Source organism: Macrobrachium rosenbergii, chromosome 3 (assembly GCF_040412425.1).
Source record: "Macrobrachium rosenbergii isolate ZJJX-2024 chromosome 3, ASM4041242v1, whole genome shotgun sequence".
In the NCBI taxonomy this organism is placed as follows: Eukaryota; Metazoa; Arthropoda; class Malacostraca; order Decapoda; family Palaemonidae; genus Macrobrachium; species Macrobrachium rosenbergii.
The window spans coordinates 69,409,971-69,426,617 of record NC_089743.1 but is presented as its reverse complement, the minus strand read 5'-3'; the positions used below and the strand labels follow the sequence as shown (position 1 = coordinate 69,426,617).

Here is a 16,647-nt window from a genome sequence, read left to right as displayed (position 1 = left end):
AATTATCGTTAACAGAGAGAAGAAAAGGCTGTATACAGGTTACCTGTTCTGCCATAGGGGCGATAGTGCTTTGTTCTGACAGACTGCGCACGCGCACAGTAGCAGGGTTTTCGATAGAGAGACTGGCGAGGGTAGGAAGAGTAAGCTGGAAAAAGAAAATGAATAAAAAGGATTTTTTAAAAATAAAAGAAGTAAAGGCGAAGCATCAGACCACAAGAACTAAAAATGGACATTTTAAAAGAAAGAAAAACATCTACATAAGGAAATTGTCAAGAAAATAAGAAAAGATACATCAATGAAGAAAATAACAGATTTTAAGAACTTCGGTACACTTCAAGAGATAAAAAGAAAAATAAAGGTAAAATAAAACAATTCCAAAGCCTGCAGGAGATAAGCGATTAGAAAATAAGCAGAAAAAAGATCTGCAAAACAGGAGAAAAGTATTTACAAAAGGAACAACAAAAGAAGCGATCAAAAAATAAAAGAAGATCACTGAATTAGTTATAAATGATTTGTTTAACCAGACCTCTGAAAAGAAGCAAAAAAGATTAAAACGCGAATAAAACTCTTTCCAGACTTGTAAGAAACGATCAACTTGGAACTCAACGGAAAAACTTATTACAATTAAAGAAAATAGTATATGCATATAAGGAAAATAAATTTATATACAACAGCTATTTACTTATGAAATTTTTAAAAGTTTATTATTAGATTATTAGAAAATCAAACTCAGTGTTGCACATTTAGACCAGACACGATGGCGTTGCTTACTACACTTGCTACTCAAATTTTAAGTCTAGGTTGTTTCATGTTCACAAGTGTCAGATCTTGAAAAAAGAAAAGAAAAAAAAAAGTCTGTGCATGTGCCATCATCGGTGAACTCATTTTGAATTACAAACGAAGCAAATGAACATTCACAGACAGTGGCATTACATTTAACGCAATAATGACGTTTACGAAGCGAAGAAACTTTGATTCTAAAACTAAACGAGAAAAACATATAGCATCTACTGACTATTTCCGTTCGTTACTGTGTTTACTGTGATCAAGTTCCTAAAGGCTTTAAATCTTTCGATCATTCGAGTCGCTGGCTCTTTTCTCTCCTTTTCTGAAGCTTATGTGAACCGTCAAGATGTATCAAATCCTTAATTTGCTCATTACAGACATCAGTGTTTGCTTGATTGCTACTCATATGAATTCTTGCTTGGAAAAATCTCCTATTTGAACAATACTGTTTGTTGTTATTTAAGAAAAAACTTACTTTCGTGTCATACTTTCGAGGTGGCATTCATCCGGTCGCCATTTAAAACGAAAACAATCTAATCACCGGATGGAAGGAGTCATTACATAACATTATACTGTATTTCAGTACGCACTGTGGGAGAGAGAGAGAGAGAGAGAGAGAGAGAGAGAGAGAGAGAGAGAGAGAGAGAGAGAGAGAGAGGATCTTCAGTAAATTCAACCTATCACTGTACAGATCTAGTCAAGGTAAAACTATACACTCGGCCTAATGAAGCGCTTACCTTGTGCTACGCAAGGATGAATAAACAGCTCACACAGAATGATGACGCAGACGGCAAACGACGCCGAGAAACAGTTCATGAGGGACGCCTCCTTCATCGTCACAACCGGCCGATGCCTTCACGCTGCTTTTATTCCAAGTCGGCGAAAATCAAACCGTTGACCTTTATCAAATCTCTTGGGAAGTTTCTCTTGCTTGCTTTCAGAGATTTCGTGCGTGATGTCGTCCTACTGAGAAGAACTAAGATGTCATTTTGTTAGTAAACAATGATGTTTTGTCACTATTATTATCATTATTATTTCAGTAGATGAAGCCTATTCACATGGAACAAGCTCACAGGGGCCATTGACTTGAAATTCAAGCTTCCCAAGAATGTTGGTTTCAACCTCCCACTGCAGACCCCATATTGCAGCAGTAACTGATCATGATACAGAGCCAGTGATTTTTCATCGCCCTGGGGGAGACACGAACCCGCGACATCTGAGTGGCATGCCACGACACCACTAACCACTATACCAGAGGACCAGCCAATATTGCAATGAAATAGGTTACTTATTCGAACAAAATCATATACATCAATCCACTGAGTTCTGCTATTAGCACACTCAAGTTACCAGCAACAACAACATCAATAATAATAATAATAATAATAATAATAATAAAATAATAATAATAATATTAATGTGTAGAAACCCACAAGATTCCTGTGTTAACTTGTTTACTTGTAATATTTACATGTTACTTTTAAAGTAACATGTAAATATTTACAAATAAACAAGTTATACACAGGAATCTTGTGGGTTTCTCTTTCCATCTTCAGAAAAAAAACTGAAAGAAGTTTTTGTTTGGTTAATAATAATAATAATAATAATAATAATAATAATAATAATAATAATAATAATAATAATAATAATAATAATAATAGTGGTTGAGCTAGGTGGTTTGAATGCAAGGGAGATGAAAGGGAGAGAGCATAGTTGGTATTTTTGGAATGCTTGGAGTGAATGATAACCCTTAAGGATATGCATCTTGAAAAGAACTTAAATGCTGGGGATGGCTAAGTTCTAAAATAATAATAATAATAATAATAATAATAATAATAATAATAATAATAATAATAATAATAATAATAATAAACTGGTTTACCTGGGATTTGGAGCACAGAGGAAAAAAGTTAGTACAGCGCAGAAGAATAAAAAATTCAACATAAATACATGCGGAAAGGTAAGTAACAGTACAGGAACGTTTCACAATGTGTCTACGAAAGTAAATGAGATCAACTGGTTTGATAAGAAAGCAAAGGAAGCCAATACGAAGACGACAGAAGAAATTTTGGCTTGGATTGGAGATACTGAAATGGACGCTAGAGGATGGGATCACGGTTAGCAAAGGGAGATTGAGGGTAGGCCTATAGCAACCACCCGGGAAGGACATATAATAGAGTTGCTTGGTGGGACACTGAAACGAGAGATTCAGCACGAAATAGTGTTAGAGATATTGCTGAAGTGACAGCTGAGGATATAACATACTCAATGGAAATCTATAAATCTCCAAAGAGCTAAAGACATGATTGTAGTAGATGCGATGAGGATATAGTGGAGATGTACAGTGTAAGAAATTAATTTGTTGAAAGGCATTAGAAATATTATCATAATGAAAGCAAAGCTTGAATGTGTCTCTGGAGAAGTGGTTGCTTTAGTGTAAAGATAGATCTCATACAAGACTGTTATGTCTCCAAAGCAGCTTGGTATTTTTGCAGATGTTATGATAAGAGATGTCAGGGAAGAGCAGTAAATTTAGGATAAGGAAATAGTTATGTACTGTAAGTGGAGTGTGCAGAATCTATTGTTTGTAGGTGATAAAATTTAAACTGAGATAATGAAGAGAAGCTCCAGAGACTGGAGAAAGATTTTGACAGTGTTTGTATGTGGGGGATGCTGAGAGTGAATATGTGCATGAGTACATTATGAGTCAGTGGAAGGTAGGATGGTTGAGAAATAAATGCTGGAATGGATGGAGGGAAAATTGACAGTGACTGGTTAGTACGTATACGCATTTGGGCACATAAAGGATTATAAAGTTGAAAGAAGAGATGAAACACAAGTAGGTGAGGCAGGGCATGTGGCAGGAGCTATAAAAAAGGTTTTGAGTATGTCACTTACTTTGCTGGACAGAGTCTGAAAGTCTATAACAAATCTCTTTTGCCTCCAACACTTTAATACACGCTCTCAAGGCCCCGTGCTTACCTAAGGCCAGCTTAATGTAAACCCACCACCAACAAAAGTAGAATTTCTATGGAAGCAAAAACTGGAATGTATGTACTAACTGCAAATCCAGCTCTCCCTTACTGAAAATACTTGTGCAATGTCAATCCTAACAAATGGAAGAAAAGGATATGAATTTGTAACGTAGTACATGTGGAATACGTATGCGAGGTAGAAAGGGTGGGAAGTGGAGAGATAAGAAATAAAATAAAAGGTTAGTATGAATAAGTATTTTGGGGTGGTTCCATCATTTGGAGAGAATGAAGAACGACGGGTTGGCGAAAAGCGTGTATAATTCGGAAATATTGGAAACTAGACGGGGGGAATGCAAGAATGATCGTTAGGTGCAACAGAAGACGTGTCAAAACGGAGGGCCCTTAATAATCCGAAAAGCGCGAGTGACAGAATGCCACAGGGGGTTGACACGTTGATGCCGAGTCCTCCGAGTCCGTAAATGAAGCCACTGATGCTCCAGAAAATTATGCACAGGTTTACCTCTAATTCATCATTTAAATTACGAATGTGTGGCGCCTGTTTGTTTAATTTTTCTCCGGAATTATCGCATATAAAGAAAACGGCCTACTGGTGAAAACAGTAAAGATGACAACAAACAAGGGAAGACAAATGCTGACAGGTGGAAATCTACTAAAGCAATCAATGCAAGATCGCCATGGGAGAAGTGGCTACAGCATATGCTCAAGTTCACAAGGACTTGGTAGGCTAGTAACCTTTAAAAATGGAAAAAATGTCCATAAAATCTTGGATCGAATCGAGCGTTCCCAAAAATAAGCACCACTTCCTACTGGTCACACACTAGTGATCTTTCCGAAATGAATTGGGACGGGTCCTAGATGACCTTGGTCACGCAAAGTGATGGCTGAAAACCTGACGATGCTTTTGAAGAATTCGTTTGATCACTAAAATTTCCAATATAATTGCAATGATAAATTCTACTTTATGTCAGCAATAATAATAATAATAATAATAATAATAATAATAATAATAATAATAATAATAATAATAATAATAGGGAGAAGACCCTCTTTTAGCCAAATTTCATTATAGATTATAGTGATGCTATCTATGAAATGAATAGAGACTCATTCCTTAGTGTTTTATGGTCCACGGGGAAGAGATAATACGAACAATAATAATAATTAATCTCACGTTAATCAGTCTTAGATGCACGTCTAAACTGCACAAGGCCAAGCAAATGGGAGCCAGTATATTGTTTCCAAAGTTGTTCTTAAAGTAGTGCACATAACCGTAGTATGAGAAGTAGTATGATGTTAGTTTGTAAAGACTAATACATTACCTTGAGACGATGCCTTCGTAAAAACAAAACAAAAACAAAAATAAAAAACAAAAATGCTGACACCTACCATCTCTCTCTCTCTCTCTCTTTCAATCAAGTCTAACTGAGAAACAAGATTTGGAATTTCGTGGTCTGGTTAGACTACATAATATATTCGCTCTTCTCATTCAGATATAAATTCCCAAAACGAAACACACACATAAGCTTATGCATACATACACACACACATATAAACAATGTGTATATAATATACATATATATATATATATATATATATATATATATATATATATATATACATATACTGTATATGTGTATATAATATATATATATATATATATATATATATATATATACTGTATATATATATATATATATATATATATATATATATATATATATATATATATATATATATATAAATATATATAAATTTATATGTATGTATGTATGTATTATTATGTAAGCGTGTGCTTATAAGCAATACATCGTAGTTATAAAAAGACCTTATTCCAACGGCAAAAGGCGAGAATGCTAATGCAGACCATCAACGACAAAATTTCAGTCTAGTTTTTATTTGCTGTACTACAGAGAGAGAGAGAGAGAGAGAGAGAGAGAGAGAGAGAGAGAGAGAGAGAGAGAGAGAGAGAGAGAGAGAGAGAGAAATTTACACACGTAAACTAAAGCATGAGGAGTAACATGTGTTTAAGCAAATAATTACCCATGTGGGTTTTAATGAGTGAATTTATGCGTAGGTGAACAAGAGCACCTTAAAGATCTCTTTCATTTGAAAATATTCAGCCCTTCAGACGAACGTTCACCTTCAGAGTCCTAGTCAAAAATAACTAGGATCCTGAAGGTGAACAATCTCGCTAACAAAAAGATATATATATAAACAATCGAAAAAAGGAAAAAAGAAGTTATCCGACAGGCACTACTTGCTACTGCTGAAACTTTGACCTTGAGAGAGAAGCTACACCTCGCTAAGCAATGACTGGATACAAAATGTGTTCTTCGCTTTCCTTCACATTGTCGGTTACAGAAAGCCCTACGAATCCATATAATTTCTACAGATTCTTGCTGTGTTCATGTCAGCAGTTTTAGCTTTATTACAGTATGACTCAAACTGCTAAAATGATTACACCAAGTTTCTTACTGTATACATTATATCTTAAAAAAACTTACATTTTATCTTATAGACATGGAAGTTATTAAATCTAATAATTTACATTCTACCTATTTACATAAAAATAAAAGCGTAGTATGCTCTTACATGATTTTTCTGTGTAAACAATATTAGTCTACTGATAGTGAACTCCTTATTTGCATCTGGCATCGTCCATCACGGGAGTAGCCTCTCTCGCCGCATGCACAATGAAGGTACTGTGGTTCGAGCTTCGGGGGAATACGTAACGTCTCAAGGGACGGGACTTGTCGTCTTGACTTCGTATTATGTTACCGTCATACACTCACAAACACGTGTGTGTATATATGTATATATATATATATATATATATATATATATATATATATATATATATATATATATATATATATATATATATATATTATATATATATATAATTTATATATATATATACACATATTATATATTACATTCTCTGTATGTGTGTGATACATATATGTAACCTTAACCTTCTACACTTGTTCAATATTAATTTGAATCCACATGAGATGTCAATCAAGATACCATTTTAGTTTGTAGTGGGATTTAAACTCAGGCAACTGGTAATTGGCTCAAAAGAAACGCAAGAGCACTGTCCCAGCCGCACAAACTCTGAAGTTATTACTGATATGACCATTAACGTAGAGCTTTTTTGCCTCTACAGTTTTATGCTGAAAAGGCTCATCAGCATCCCACCGTACCACCTACATACCCTATAAGATTCATTTCTATACTACCTGCAATTTTGTGTTTACTGGATTTTCAAACCCTTTCATTCTCATAAATGTCAATTTGCCAAACCTTCTCTTTCTAGGCCTTCCTCTCGTCTTTCCCTCCAAGTGTTCAGAATTAAAAATCCTTTCGCCTACCTATCTTACTTCTTTCTATCCAAGTGATCAACCCCTTGTCACCACACTGATCTCTCTTTTTCTCTAAGCTAGGTTTTTTTTCTACATCTTCGACATATTTTTATATTTTTTCAAAGTTTCTACCCTCACAATTCATTTCAACTGCTTCCCTTCTTTCTTGTTCAGTCCCATTCACCAACCTCACTGGCCTTCTACAGGAGTGAAATGATTCAACAATCCCAAAATACACTCCAACTCTTCGATTCCAGAAAAGAATTACAGTTACCTTCCCCGCTTCCCGTTAAGTTGTGATTTACACCAACCAATATTCTCAGCATTCACTCCAAATGCCTCATCAACGCAACATTCCCACTACGCTACCATCCATTTATCACACCATCTTCCAAACAGCCATTATCCACATAATCTTACATATTCTTGTTTAAGCTTGCTTTCGACTGGTCTCCTTCTAGCAAACATTTTCAAACATTCAACCCTCCAGTTTTCTCTTCATTACCAAAAATTACAGTCAGATATCCATGAGCATCAGTTGATTCACAAGACACGCACCCCTCCGTTTTCTCATCCTATAAACCTGCACCTGAATCTCCTGGTCTCTTTCTTAATTCTCAGAGCCTTCCCTGCATATCCAATTGCAGTCGGAGGGCCGTAACTCACCACTCGTTGAGATTCATTTTTACGTCGAATCACTCACTCTTCACCTATCAAAACACGAAAAGACAAGGCCTCTACAAAGTCTCTGGTCTTACCAAGGAATATTTAATCTGGCCTCTGGATTTTCTTCAAAATAAAATGGAACGTAATGTTCGGTAACAATATTCAAGACAAGAACCGAATAAAAAATCGTGTTGAAAGAAACTTTCTATTGGGTTAAAAATATTCAAAGAATACTAAACGTACGCACGCGAGAGAGAGAGAGAGAGAGAGAGAGAGAGAGAGAGAGAGAGAGAGAGAGAGAGAGAGAGAGAGAGACATTTTTGCATTGTAAGAACATGAAAGCATTAAGTTCTGTTTGCAAGTTCCAAAGCGCATTCTGATTCAGCAGCAACCTCTTCATACAGCCTGTGAAAGCCTGTCCATGACCCGCAGGAGGCAGCGGCAGTATATGAACAGTTTTGCATTATCAACCTCTACACAAAGAAACAAGCTTACGCCTTACAAAAGATTCCAAGAATAATGGCTGGATGATGTCAGGTTGCATCATAAGAAAATTGACTGTGCATGGAGTGGAATTGCCGTTATTTACAGATGACGATTTTACAAGAAGGAAAAATGAGACTGACAAGGAACTCCTCATCGGCTTAAAGTGGAGTAGTCCTAATGGGATGGAATGGATCATGCAATTTAGGCTTAAAACGCAAGCCACGATGAATATCAGTAGCGCGTGCCCGGAAAGGTCGATATCGACGAACAAAAAAAGTTGAGTTATTTTGTGGAGAAGACGTCGACACCATACTAAACTCGCTACAAGAACAAAAAAGGTCATTTTAACGTAAGAACTGAGGGCGAAGATGGAACAGTTTATTATGAGTCAATAATACTCAACCAGTCCTAATGCCACAGTAAGTATGAACAATACTAAACGGTGCAGAAGAGAAAAATCACATCTGTATAATATCGTACTTATGATCTGGCACTGTAGAATATATATATATATATATATATATATATATATATATATATATATATATATATATATATATATATATATATATATATAGATATATATATATATATATATATATATATATATATATATATTATATATATATATATATATACACACACAGATATATATATATATATATATATATATATATATATATATATATATATATATATATATATTATATTTATATGTGTGTGCGTGTGATGTTTATGTATATGTGTGCATGTGTGTGTATAACTCGTGAATACTATAAACACCACCAAAGGAGAGAAAAATATTTTCTTCTTTTAAATCTTTCACTTGAGATATTATGGAAAATTTCCCTATCTAATGTCCTTTGCCTTCGATGAACATGATTTTCATAATTACCTTCTGTTATCATTACGAAAATAAATCTTTCCTTATCATACAGCAGAGCCTCTTCATCATCATCATATTAGGGTGTGTTCCACTAGCCCTTGATCACAATTGCCAGAAAAAAGGGTAGACTCGTTATCCAATATTCTGCAACCCGGTCATTCTAAACCAGGTACGTCACTGCATCCACGATGGGAGTTCATTTGGGTCAAGGCTTCGCCAGCGAAAGGTTTGTTTTTAGCTTTGAATGTGCCATTATTTATTAAAAAAGTAATCACTCTTCCTTAAATTAACTTGGATAAAAAAAGGGGAAAATATTGCAGAAGTTAATCAACCCGAACATGCCCTTTGTGATTTTTTTGTATGTGGTTGACTACTTTGATACACACATACACACCTACATACATACATGCACGTGTATATATGTGTGCTTTCTAGGTTTCAAGGCCTATAATGGAACACATTATATTATGATAATGATAAAAGGACACTACCTTATGATAAGGAATGATTTATTTTCGTCGGAATAATCTCCCTGGGGAAGCTAAATAATATAATAATAATAATACCTGTACGGACAATACTTACCTACCAATGATACTACTTATTTATATATACCTATATACACCTACCAATGTATACATACTCTCTCTCTCTCTCTCTCTCTCTCTCTATATATATATATATATATATATATATATATATATATATATATATATATATATATATATATATATATATATATATATATATATATATATATATATATATATATATATATATATATATAGGTAGGAACACTGGTAGGTAAATAGTCACATATGAGTTTGTTGGCGCGCTGGAACCTGGCGCTGCTGTCTCCCCTACCCTCCGGATCTCCTACCCACCCCACCCCCACCCAGGGCGGACAAACAGGTTTGCAGGAGGAGGGTGGATGTCTCCCCTACCCTCCCCATTCCCCCCCACCTGGGGCCGGCGGACAAACCAGTTTCAAGGGGGTACTGTCACCCAGGAGGACAAACAAATCCACTACTGTTATCCAGGGAGGACAAACAAATCCGCTCAGATTTTATATTTATATATATACAGTATATATGTATATACTGTAGGTAGGGACATTGGTAGGTAAATATAGTTCATACAGATTATTATTATTATTATGTAGCTCCTCCCAGGAGGATTATCCCCACGAAAATAAATCATTCCTTATCATATGGGAGTGTCCCTTTATCATTATCATATGACAGTGTGTTCTATTATAGGCATTGAAACCTTGAAAAACACACCTTATAATATATATATATATATATATATATATATATATATATATATATATATATATATATATATATATATATATATATATATATATATAAAGCAATTGCCTTTGTCAGGAGGTGGCTTGGAAAAAAAAATTCCATATTCATTCTTTCACAGCTGGTTTGTGGATGAACCCCCACCGCAGAAAACTTCCACAATATTAGCTCCCCACCCCACCAAGCAAGCTGAGTCACTCATTCCGAAATTGTACGCGTGCTTCTAGGCATCGAAGCTTTCCTTTTACAGCACCTCTTGGAAGGCATCTATACAGCCTTTTCCTAGATCTTTCCCTCCTTCCTCCTCCTTACACTTCCAAACCAATACACACTTTCCAACACTTATCACCCTCCATTGTCGCCACACGACCAATCCATCTCAAGACAATGAACCATCCTTTCACCTATACAAAAATGTTCACTCCTACCTATCTCGCCGTTTCATGGGCTTTTTATTTTGACATCTACGAAGAAATTGACGGACCGACGATTTAATGAAACCGCTAACTGATGCAAAAATTGATGCATTTGTAAAAAGGGTGAACGAAGTGATGGAAAAAGGATAGAAATAATAACCTTTCCCAAATAGCTTATGAACGTAACTGTAAATAACAAACTTTTTAGCAATAACTGGTCTGCTTGAAAACTTTCCGGCATATCTTGGTTTTGTCATAGAGTAATCCAGCCCAGTACGGAATGGTAGAAAAAGCTTCTACAGTATGTAATTAACATCGTATCTAGTCATTAGTGATCAGAAGAACATTGGTGTATCCAAGGCCGATACCTAATACGCTACTGCCGTCGGTAGTGTGTGCGTGTGTGTGTGTGGTTCACACAGTCAATAGGAAAATATTGCATTATGACGATACACTTAAACTCAGTCTCTAGACACTTGTTTAATTGTGGTAATTAATCCGTCAATATGTTAAATATTTTTGGGAAAGTCTATTTTAAGAACGAAGTAAACACTGACAGGAAAAATGAAAAGGGCATAGAACTTTACAAAGGAAGTGTCCCGCCCCTGCAAACAATACTAGGCGTCAATACTGTACCGGGGGCAAGAACATTCAGCGGGAATTTTTGTTGTTGTATATTGGTCTGCCATTTCTTAATTTTTATTTGATATTCCATCAGTTGGATAATCTTTTTTCATAGCCGGAAAGATAAAGAAAAAAATTATCCGATGAATACCTCTAACGTTATTGTCGTTAAAGTTTTGATTACGACAGTTTCCTTATAACTTTGCTTATGACTATTATCAGTTATGCGCTGCAGTCACCACATTATTAAAATATAATATTTCTCCTGTTAATTTTCGCTGACACTGATGATAAAAGATGGAGATTGTATATTCTATGAAAAACCTGATATTCCGTTAACGTTCACAGCAGATACGTATGCTCGACAGTCTTCTCCCGAAGTCAGGTTAATTAACGGATAAAACTCAAGACAATGTTTGATATTTATAGACTCGAGTACATTTCCACGGAAGACACAAATATGTATACTGTGACAACTCACAGCCCTTCGGAAACCTGTCCACGTGGCCGTATCCACACAGACAGCAATCCTTGGTCTTTATGGCCACGAAAAGCTCGAAGCAAGCAAGGAATCCCCATCACGAAATAAAGCCACAAGTCATATTTTACCCCTAACTGGTTTCAACTGGCTGAAAACAAGTTTGAGACGGAGGAATGCATCTCCTTGGTGTCTTCCCTCTTCAGGTAATATTGTTTTTCCTCTGGGGAGGTCCTGCCATTATGAAAGCGGTAACAGAATTTACCTGCTAAATCATACTTTTTCTTTATATGACGTTTTTACCTTATATGAACAACACTGAACGTATCTTAAAAATTGATAAAAATGAGAACACGTACACGGTATATGGATGATGCAGAGAGAGAGAGAGAGAGAGAGAGAGAGAGAGAGAGAGAGAGAGAGAGAGAGAGAGAGAGAGAGATTTAGTATTAATCTACCAAACTGAAACAATACAATAATATGGGGAGGCATTCTTTGCTGCCTTTACGCCTAGCCGCGGATCTATTGTTTGTGCTCAGGCATTCCAGGCGGGTTGTAATTAATGCGGATGGACGTCAACCTACGCCCGTCTCTCTCTCTCTCTCTCTCTCTCTCTCTCTCTCTCTCTCTCTCTCTCTCTAGTAGGTTTCTATACAAGTATTACGAAGTCATAGACAATTAGCAAAATCGATAATTACAAGACATAGAACTAAATCATTGTCATTCATCAACCTTTACAAAGCCCCAATGAGCGAGGGAATGCATATTTTTAATATAAAAGCAAAAAGAGAAGAGCAAGACGCTCATAATTTTCATCACTCAGGATGCGAGGAAATTTGGTACCGGAACGACTTTTTTTTCTTCGCTTTAAATCAAAGAGGCGTTTTTCCCACTATCCAGGACGTTCCCTGCAAGTTTCGTCACCGAGCGACTCTTGAACAATAAACAGGCACACAGAAGGATATATGCATTCAAGTGTTTATGAAAGTGTACAATATCACTTCCTAAAAACACTATACAAATGACAGATGTGTATTGAAATAACTCTGGCAAACACTATGGTGACATTAAAACTTGAAAGTTACAATCCTAATTGCAGCTGTTAGAATAGAATAGAATATAGAATTTGGGCCAAGGGCCAAGCACTGGGACCTGCGAGGCCATTCAGCGCTGAAACGGAAACTGACAGTAAAAAGGTTTGAATCAATTGTTAGAAGAGGGTAGAAAGTAAGATGGAAGATAGAGAATATGAACAGAGGTACAGTAAAAGGAATGGAAAGGGTTGCAGCTAGGGGCCGAAGGGACGCTGCAAAGTAATGCCTACCATGCACCCCACCCCCAAAAGGGATAAATGCGGCTATTCTCGTTGCCTTTATTTTTTAATGTTGACAAACAATGGAAAAAAGACGTGATACTCTTGACAGAGGAACCCAAGGACAGCGAAGCAAAGCCCAGAAAAAACTGAAAAACCACCAGAAGAAGCGAGGTGAAAACTTCGCTGATAGTATATCATTTTTGTATGAAAACGTCCAGAGGCAGGCAAACTAATGGCTTTACTGAGCCTTATAAGAGACACGCCTCTTCTAAGGTATAAGGTTAAATGAATCAGCAAAAAGACTCCAACATGCTACTTTTTTCAGGCCGGTGGACCATTCAACTGGACGACCTTAAGATAAAAAAAAATAGAGCAAAACGAACTGTCTCGTGCGGAAGCAATAAATCCCCACTTCAGATTGAGAAAGACACAGAGGAAATAAGTACTTGGAGCATAACCAAATTTACTAAAATCTTGTATAAGAGTAGCAGATACGAGAAGAAAAGTTTTTCATTTACTTATTCAAGAGTCGTACAAAGAGCCAGCGATCATACAAGTGGCAGACGTAACATTCCAGCAGGAATAACCAAGCAATGCGCAATTCTTGGTGACAAAAACTCTACACGTGACCAGACTCATTTCTAAAGAACACACATACACACAAAAATAAATAAAAACTGGCGTGCTATGTTGGGGATTTCAATACTGACAGATACAGTAGATACCAATCCGAATCGTCCGGTAGTCCGATAGAAACCTCCAAACAGCGAGTCACTGGGAAGGCATCCATCCACGTGGGGTTTTCCTAGAATCTTTAAGCAATGATCTCATCCACTTCCTTTACTGTAAAGCTGTTGAACAGTCTCCCTGCAGTTTTACTGAAGATCATAAGTCTGAAAAGTGTGATAGTCCTAATTTCAAGAGCCATCTGCCGTCACGTTTGTTTTTGCCACTTTCCACACATGGTTCTGTTGTTAGCCCGAATTATTTCATAATACTGAAAATGCGAGAAACAACTTGTTCCTTCGCTGCACATCAGGCCACAAAACATAAAAAACTATAACACGATAAAACTTATTTGGTACACAGCACATTCACAAGGGCTAAGAGCGTGAGGCGGAAACATCCTAAAGCCTCTGAAGAAAATGTTTTACCGTACAACCATCCACACCAGTTGATGAGGGCAATGGAGAAGAAAATTAGATCTCGAAAATGCCTGTTACTTGGTCAGGTTTTAAAATGCAATATTATTATTATTCAGATGAAACCTATTCATATGGAACAAGCCCACAGGGGACACCGACTTGAAATTTAAACTTCCAAATATGGTGTTCATTAGGATGTAGTAAAAGGAGTAAAGGGAAATACACAAAGAAAAGATCTCACTTATTAAAAAAAAATTAATAAAAAGATAAAATGTATTGAAATGCAATGAGAGCAGTATTGGGGTAGTAATGCATTGCATCTTCGCTTGAACCTTTGAAGTTCCAGTTGCACGATATCCTCAGGGAGACTTTCACAGTCCAACAGTGCGAGGAATAAAGGACCTCTGGAACTGAGAAATTTGACAGCGAGGCACATTTACTGCATATTGGTGCTGCTGTTCAGCAAATCCGGTTGCTCTCGGACCCTGATGGTCCAAGTCACAACTGCTAATGCAGTATTAGGAAACAGAAACCTACCACCAAGAACCACTCTATCTAAAAGAAATAAATCTCTGGCAGAAGCACACATCTATACCAGGGAACAGTATTCTGGTCAAGGAACCACAAATTACCTACAACAGGCTACATTTATTTTATTACTGCTATAAATATATGAAACCTTTCGTACAAAACCTAACTTTCGTGCAGCATTTGCTGACACCTTCATTAATGTTTCTCAAAAGTAAGGTGTGTCAAAAGTTTCACCTAGAATAGTTACAGCTTCAGGCTCATTCAGCAGAGTCCCATTCACCTGAAGGGGAGGATGGGGTGGGAAATCTGTACGAGATCTGCTAACCAACAGTCTTCGTTTTACTGGAGTTCAGGCTCATACTCCACCGACTACACCATTCACTTATCCGTTCCATGTCACGATTAAGACTAGGGGCAGCTTCATTTATCTTCTCATAAGTGGAGAATTGACTACACACACAAGTGCTGCATTATCGGCATACTGAACAGTCTTGTTTTCCAGGCCAATAACCATGTCACTTGGAAAAAACAAAACAGTGGAACTCTGCACACAGTGGGTCTTGGTTCGCTAAAGATGAATAAAATTAGAAAAACTGAGTATCCAGATTGATCCCGAGCGGACGTAAGCTCTTCTGTCCCTCTTCCTCAACAATCCATTGTGCCTCAGCTGACCTAAGCAGTAAGTTAGGCACCTGGAAGATGGTGTCGGTGGCGGGTCGCAGCCAAGGTGAAGGACGACCTGGCGCCAGAAAACATATCCAATAAGATCTGCTGAGAGCCAGCACCCCTCAAGCGTCTCTGTTAGGTTAAGACGAATGCAAGGGTCCACACCAGGTCTCTTGTGACACCTTCAAAAAGGGTTCGTGTTAGCACAAAGCCGGTTTAAATAAACAACCAACGAACCACCACCGACCCTAAGGGAGAGAGAGAGAGAGAGAGAGAGAGAGAGAGAGAGAGAGAGAGAGAGAGAGAGAGAGAGAGAGAGAGAGAGACAGAGAGTGTGTGTGTGTGTGTGTGTGTGTGTGTGTGTGTGTGTGTGTGTGTGTGTGTGTAAAAACACGATTTTACATATCGAACTAGAATCATGAATTTAATAACAGCTAGTGCATAATGACATTAAATCTCTACATAAAAAGGAAAAATTAATCTGTTAAATATAAATTTTACTATTTCACTTTGAAGCCACAGTACGTTCTAAACTTTGGTTGGGGTGCACCTATGAGGGAAAAGCCCAGTTTGTCTCCGCATGGTGACTGGTTCAGTATTATGGAGACAAAGAGGAGTCCGCTCAAGGCACCGTAACTTAGCAGGAGAAAATTTCCGCAGTCAGGCGTTTTGGACTTTCCAAACAACGCCGACCTTGAAAAGGTGACACGCCATTAGAACACTTCGCAGTTGTCGCCGGCTGCTGCGGTCACAGGTGAAAGAACTCGAGGCAACACATAAAATACGCAAGTGTTACAGAAAGATGTGACACTTAACGTCATGGACTGTTGATTAGGGAACAACGATTACACTGCTATACAATACAACAGATTCATTAAATTGTCAAGCGCGTATATTTCTTATTCTTACTTACCATATCTATATAATTTTTAAACATATACACACGTTCATACAGGCATATAAACATACGTTAC

General features: G+C 36.9%; 1 protein-coding gene across 4 annotated transcripts in view; it reads right to left on the bottom strand.

Annotated features, from left to right (window-relative positions):
- The window catches only part of LOC136825217 (phenoloxidase-activating factor 3-like), a 40,856-nt gene that overhangs the window by 21,553 nt on the left and 2,656 nt on the right, over positions 1-16,647 (bottom strand). For 2 of the 4 annotated variants that reach the window (XM_067081244.1, XM_067081258.1), the window contains exon 2: positions 1,524-1,752. In XM_067081244.1, the coding sequence (XP_066937345.1) occupies positions 1,524-1,620 (97 nt within the window). In that variant the 5' untranslated portion in view covers positions 1,621-1,752. Of the gene's footprint in view, positions 1-1,523; positions 1,763-16,647 lie in introns of all 4 variants that reach the window. The other 2 variants (XM_067081251.1, XM_067081247.1) reach the window with 2 other exon arrangements.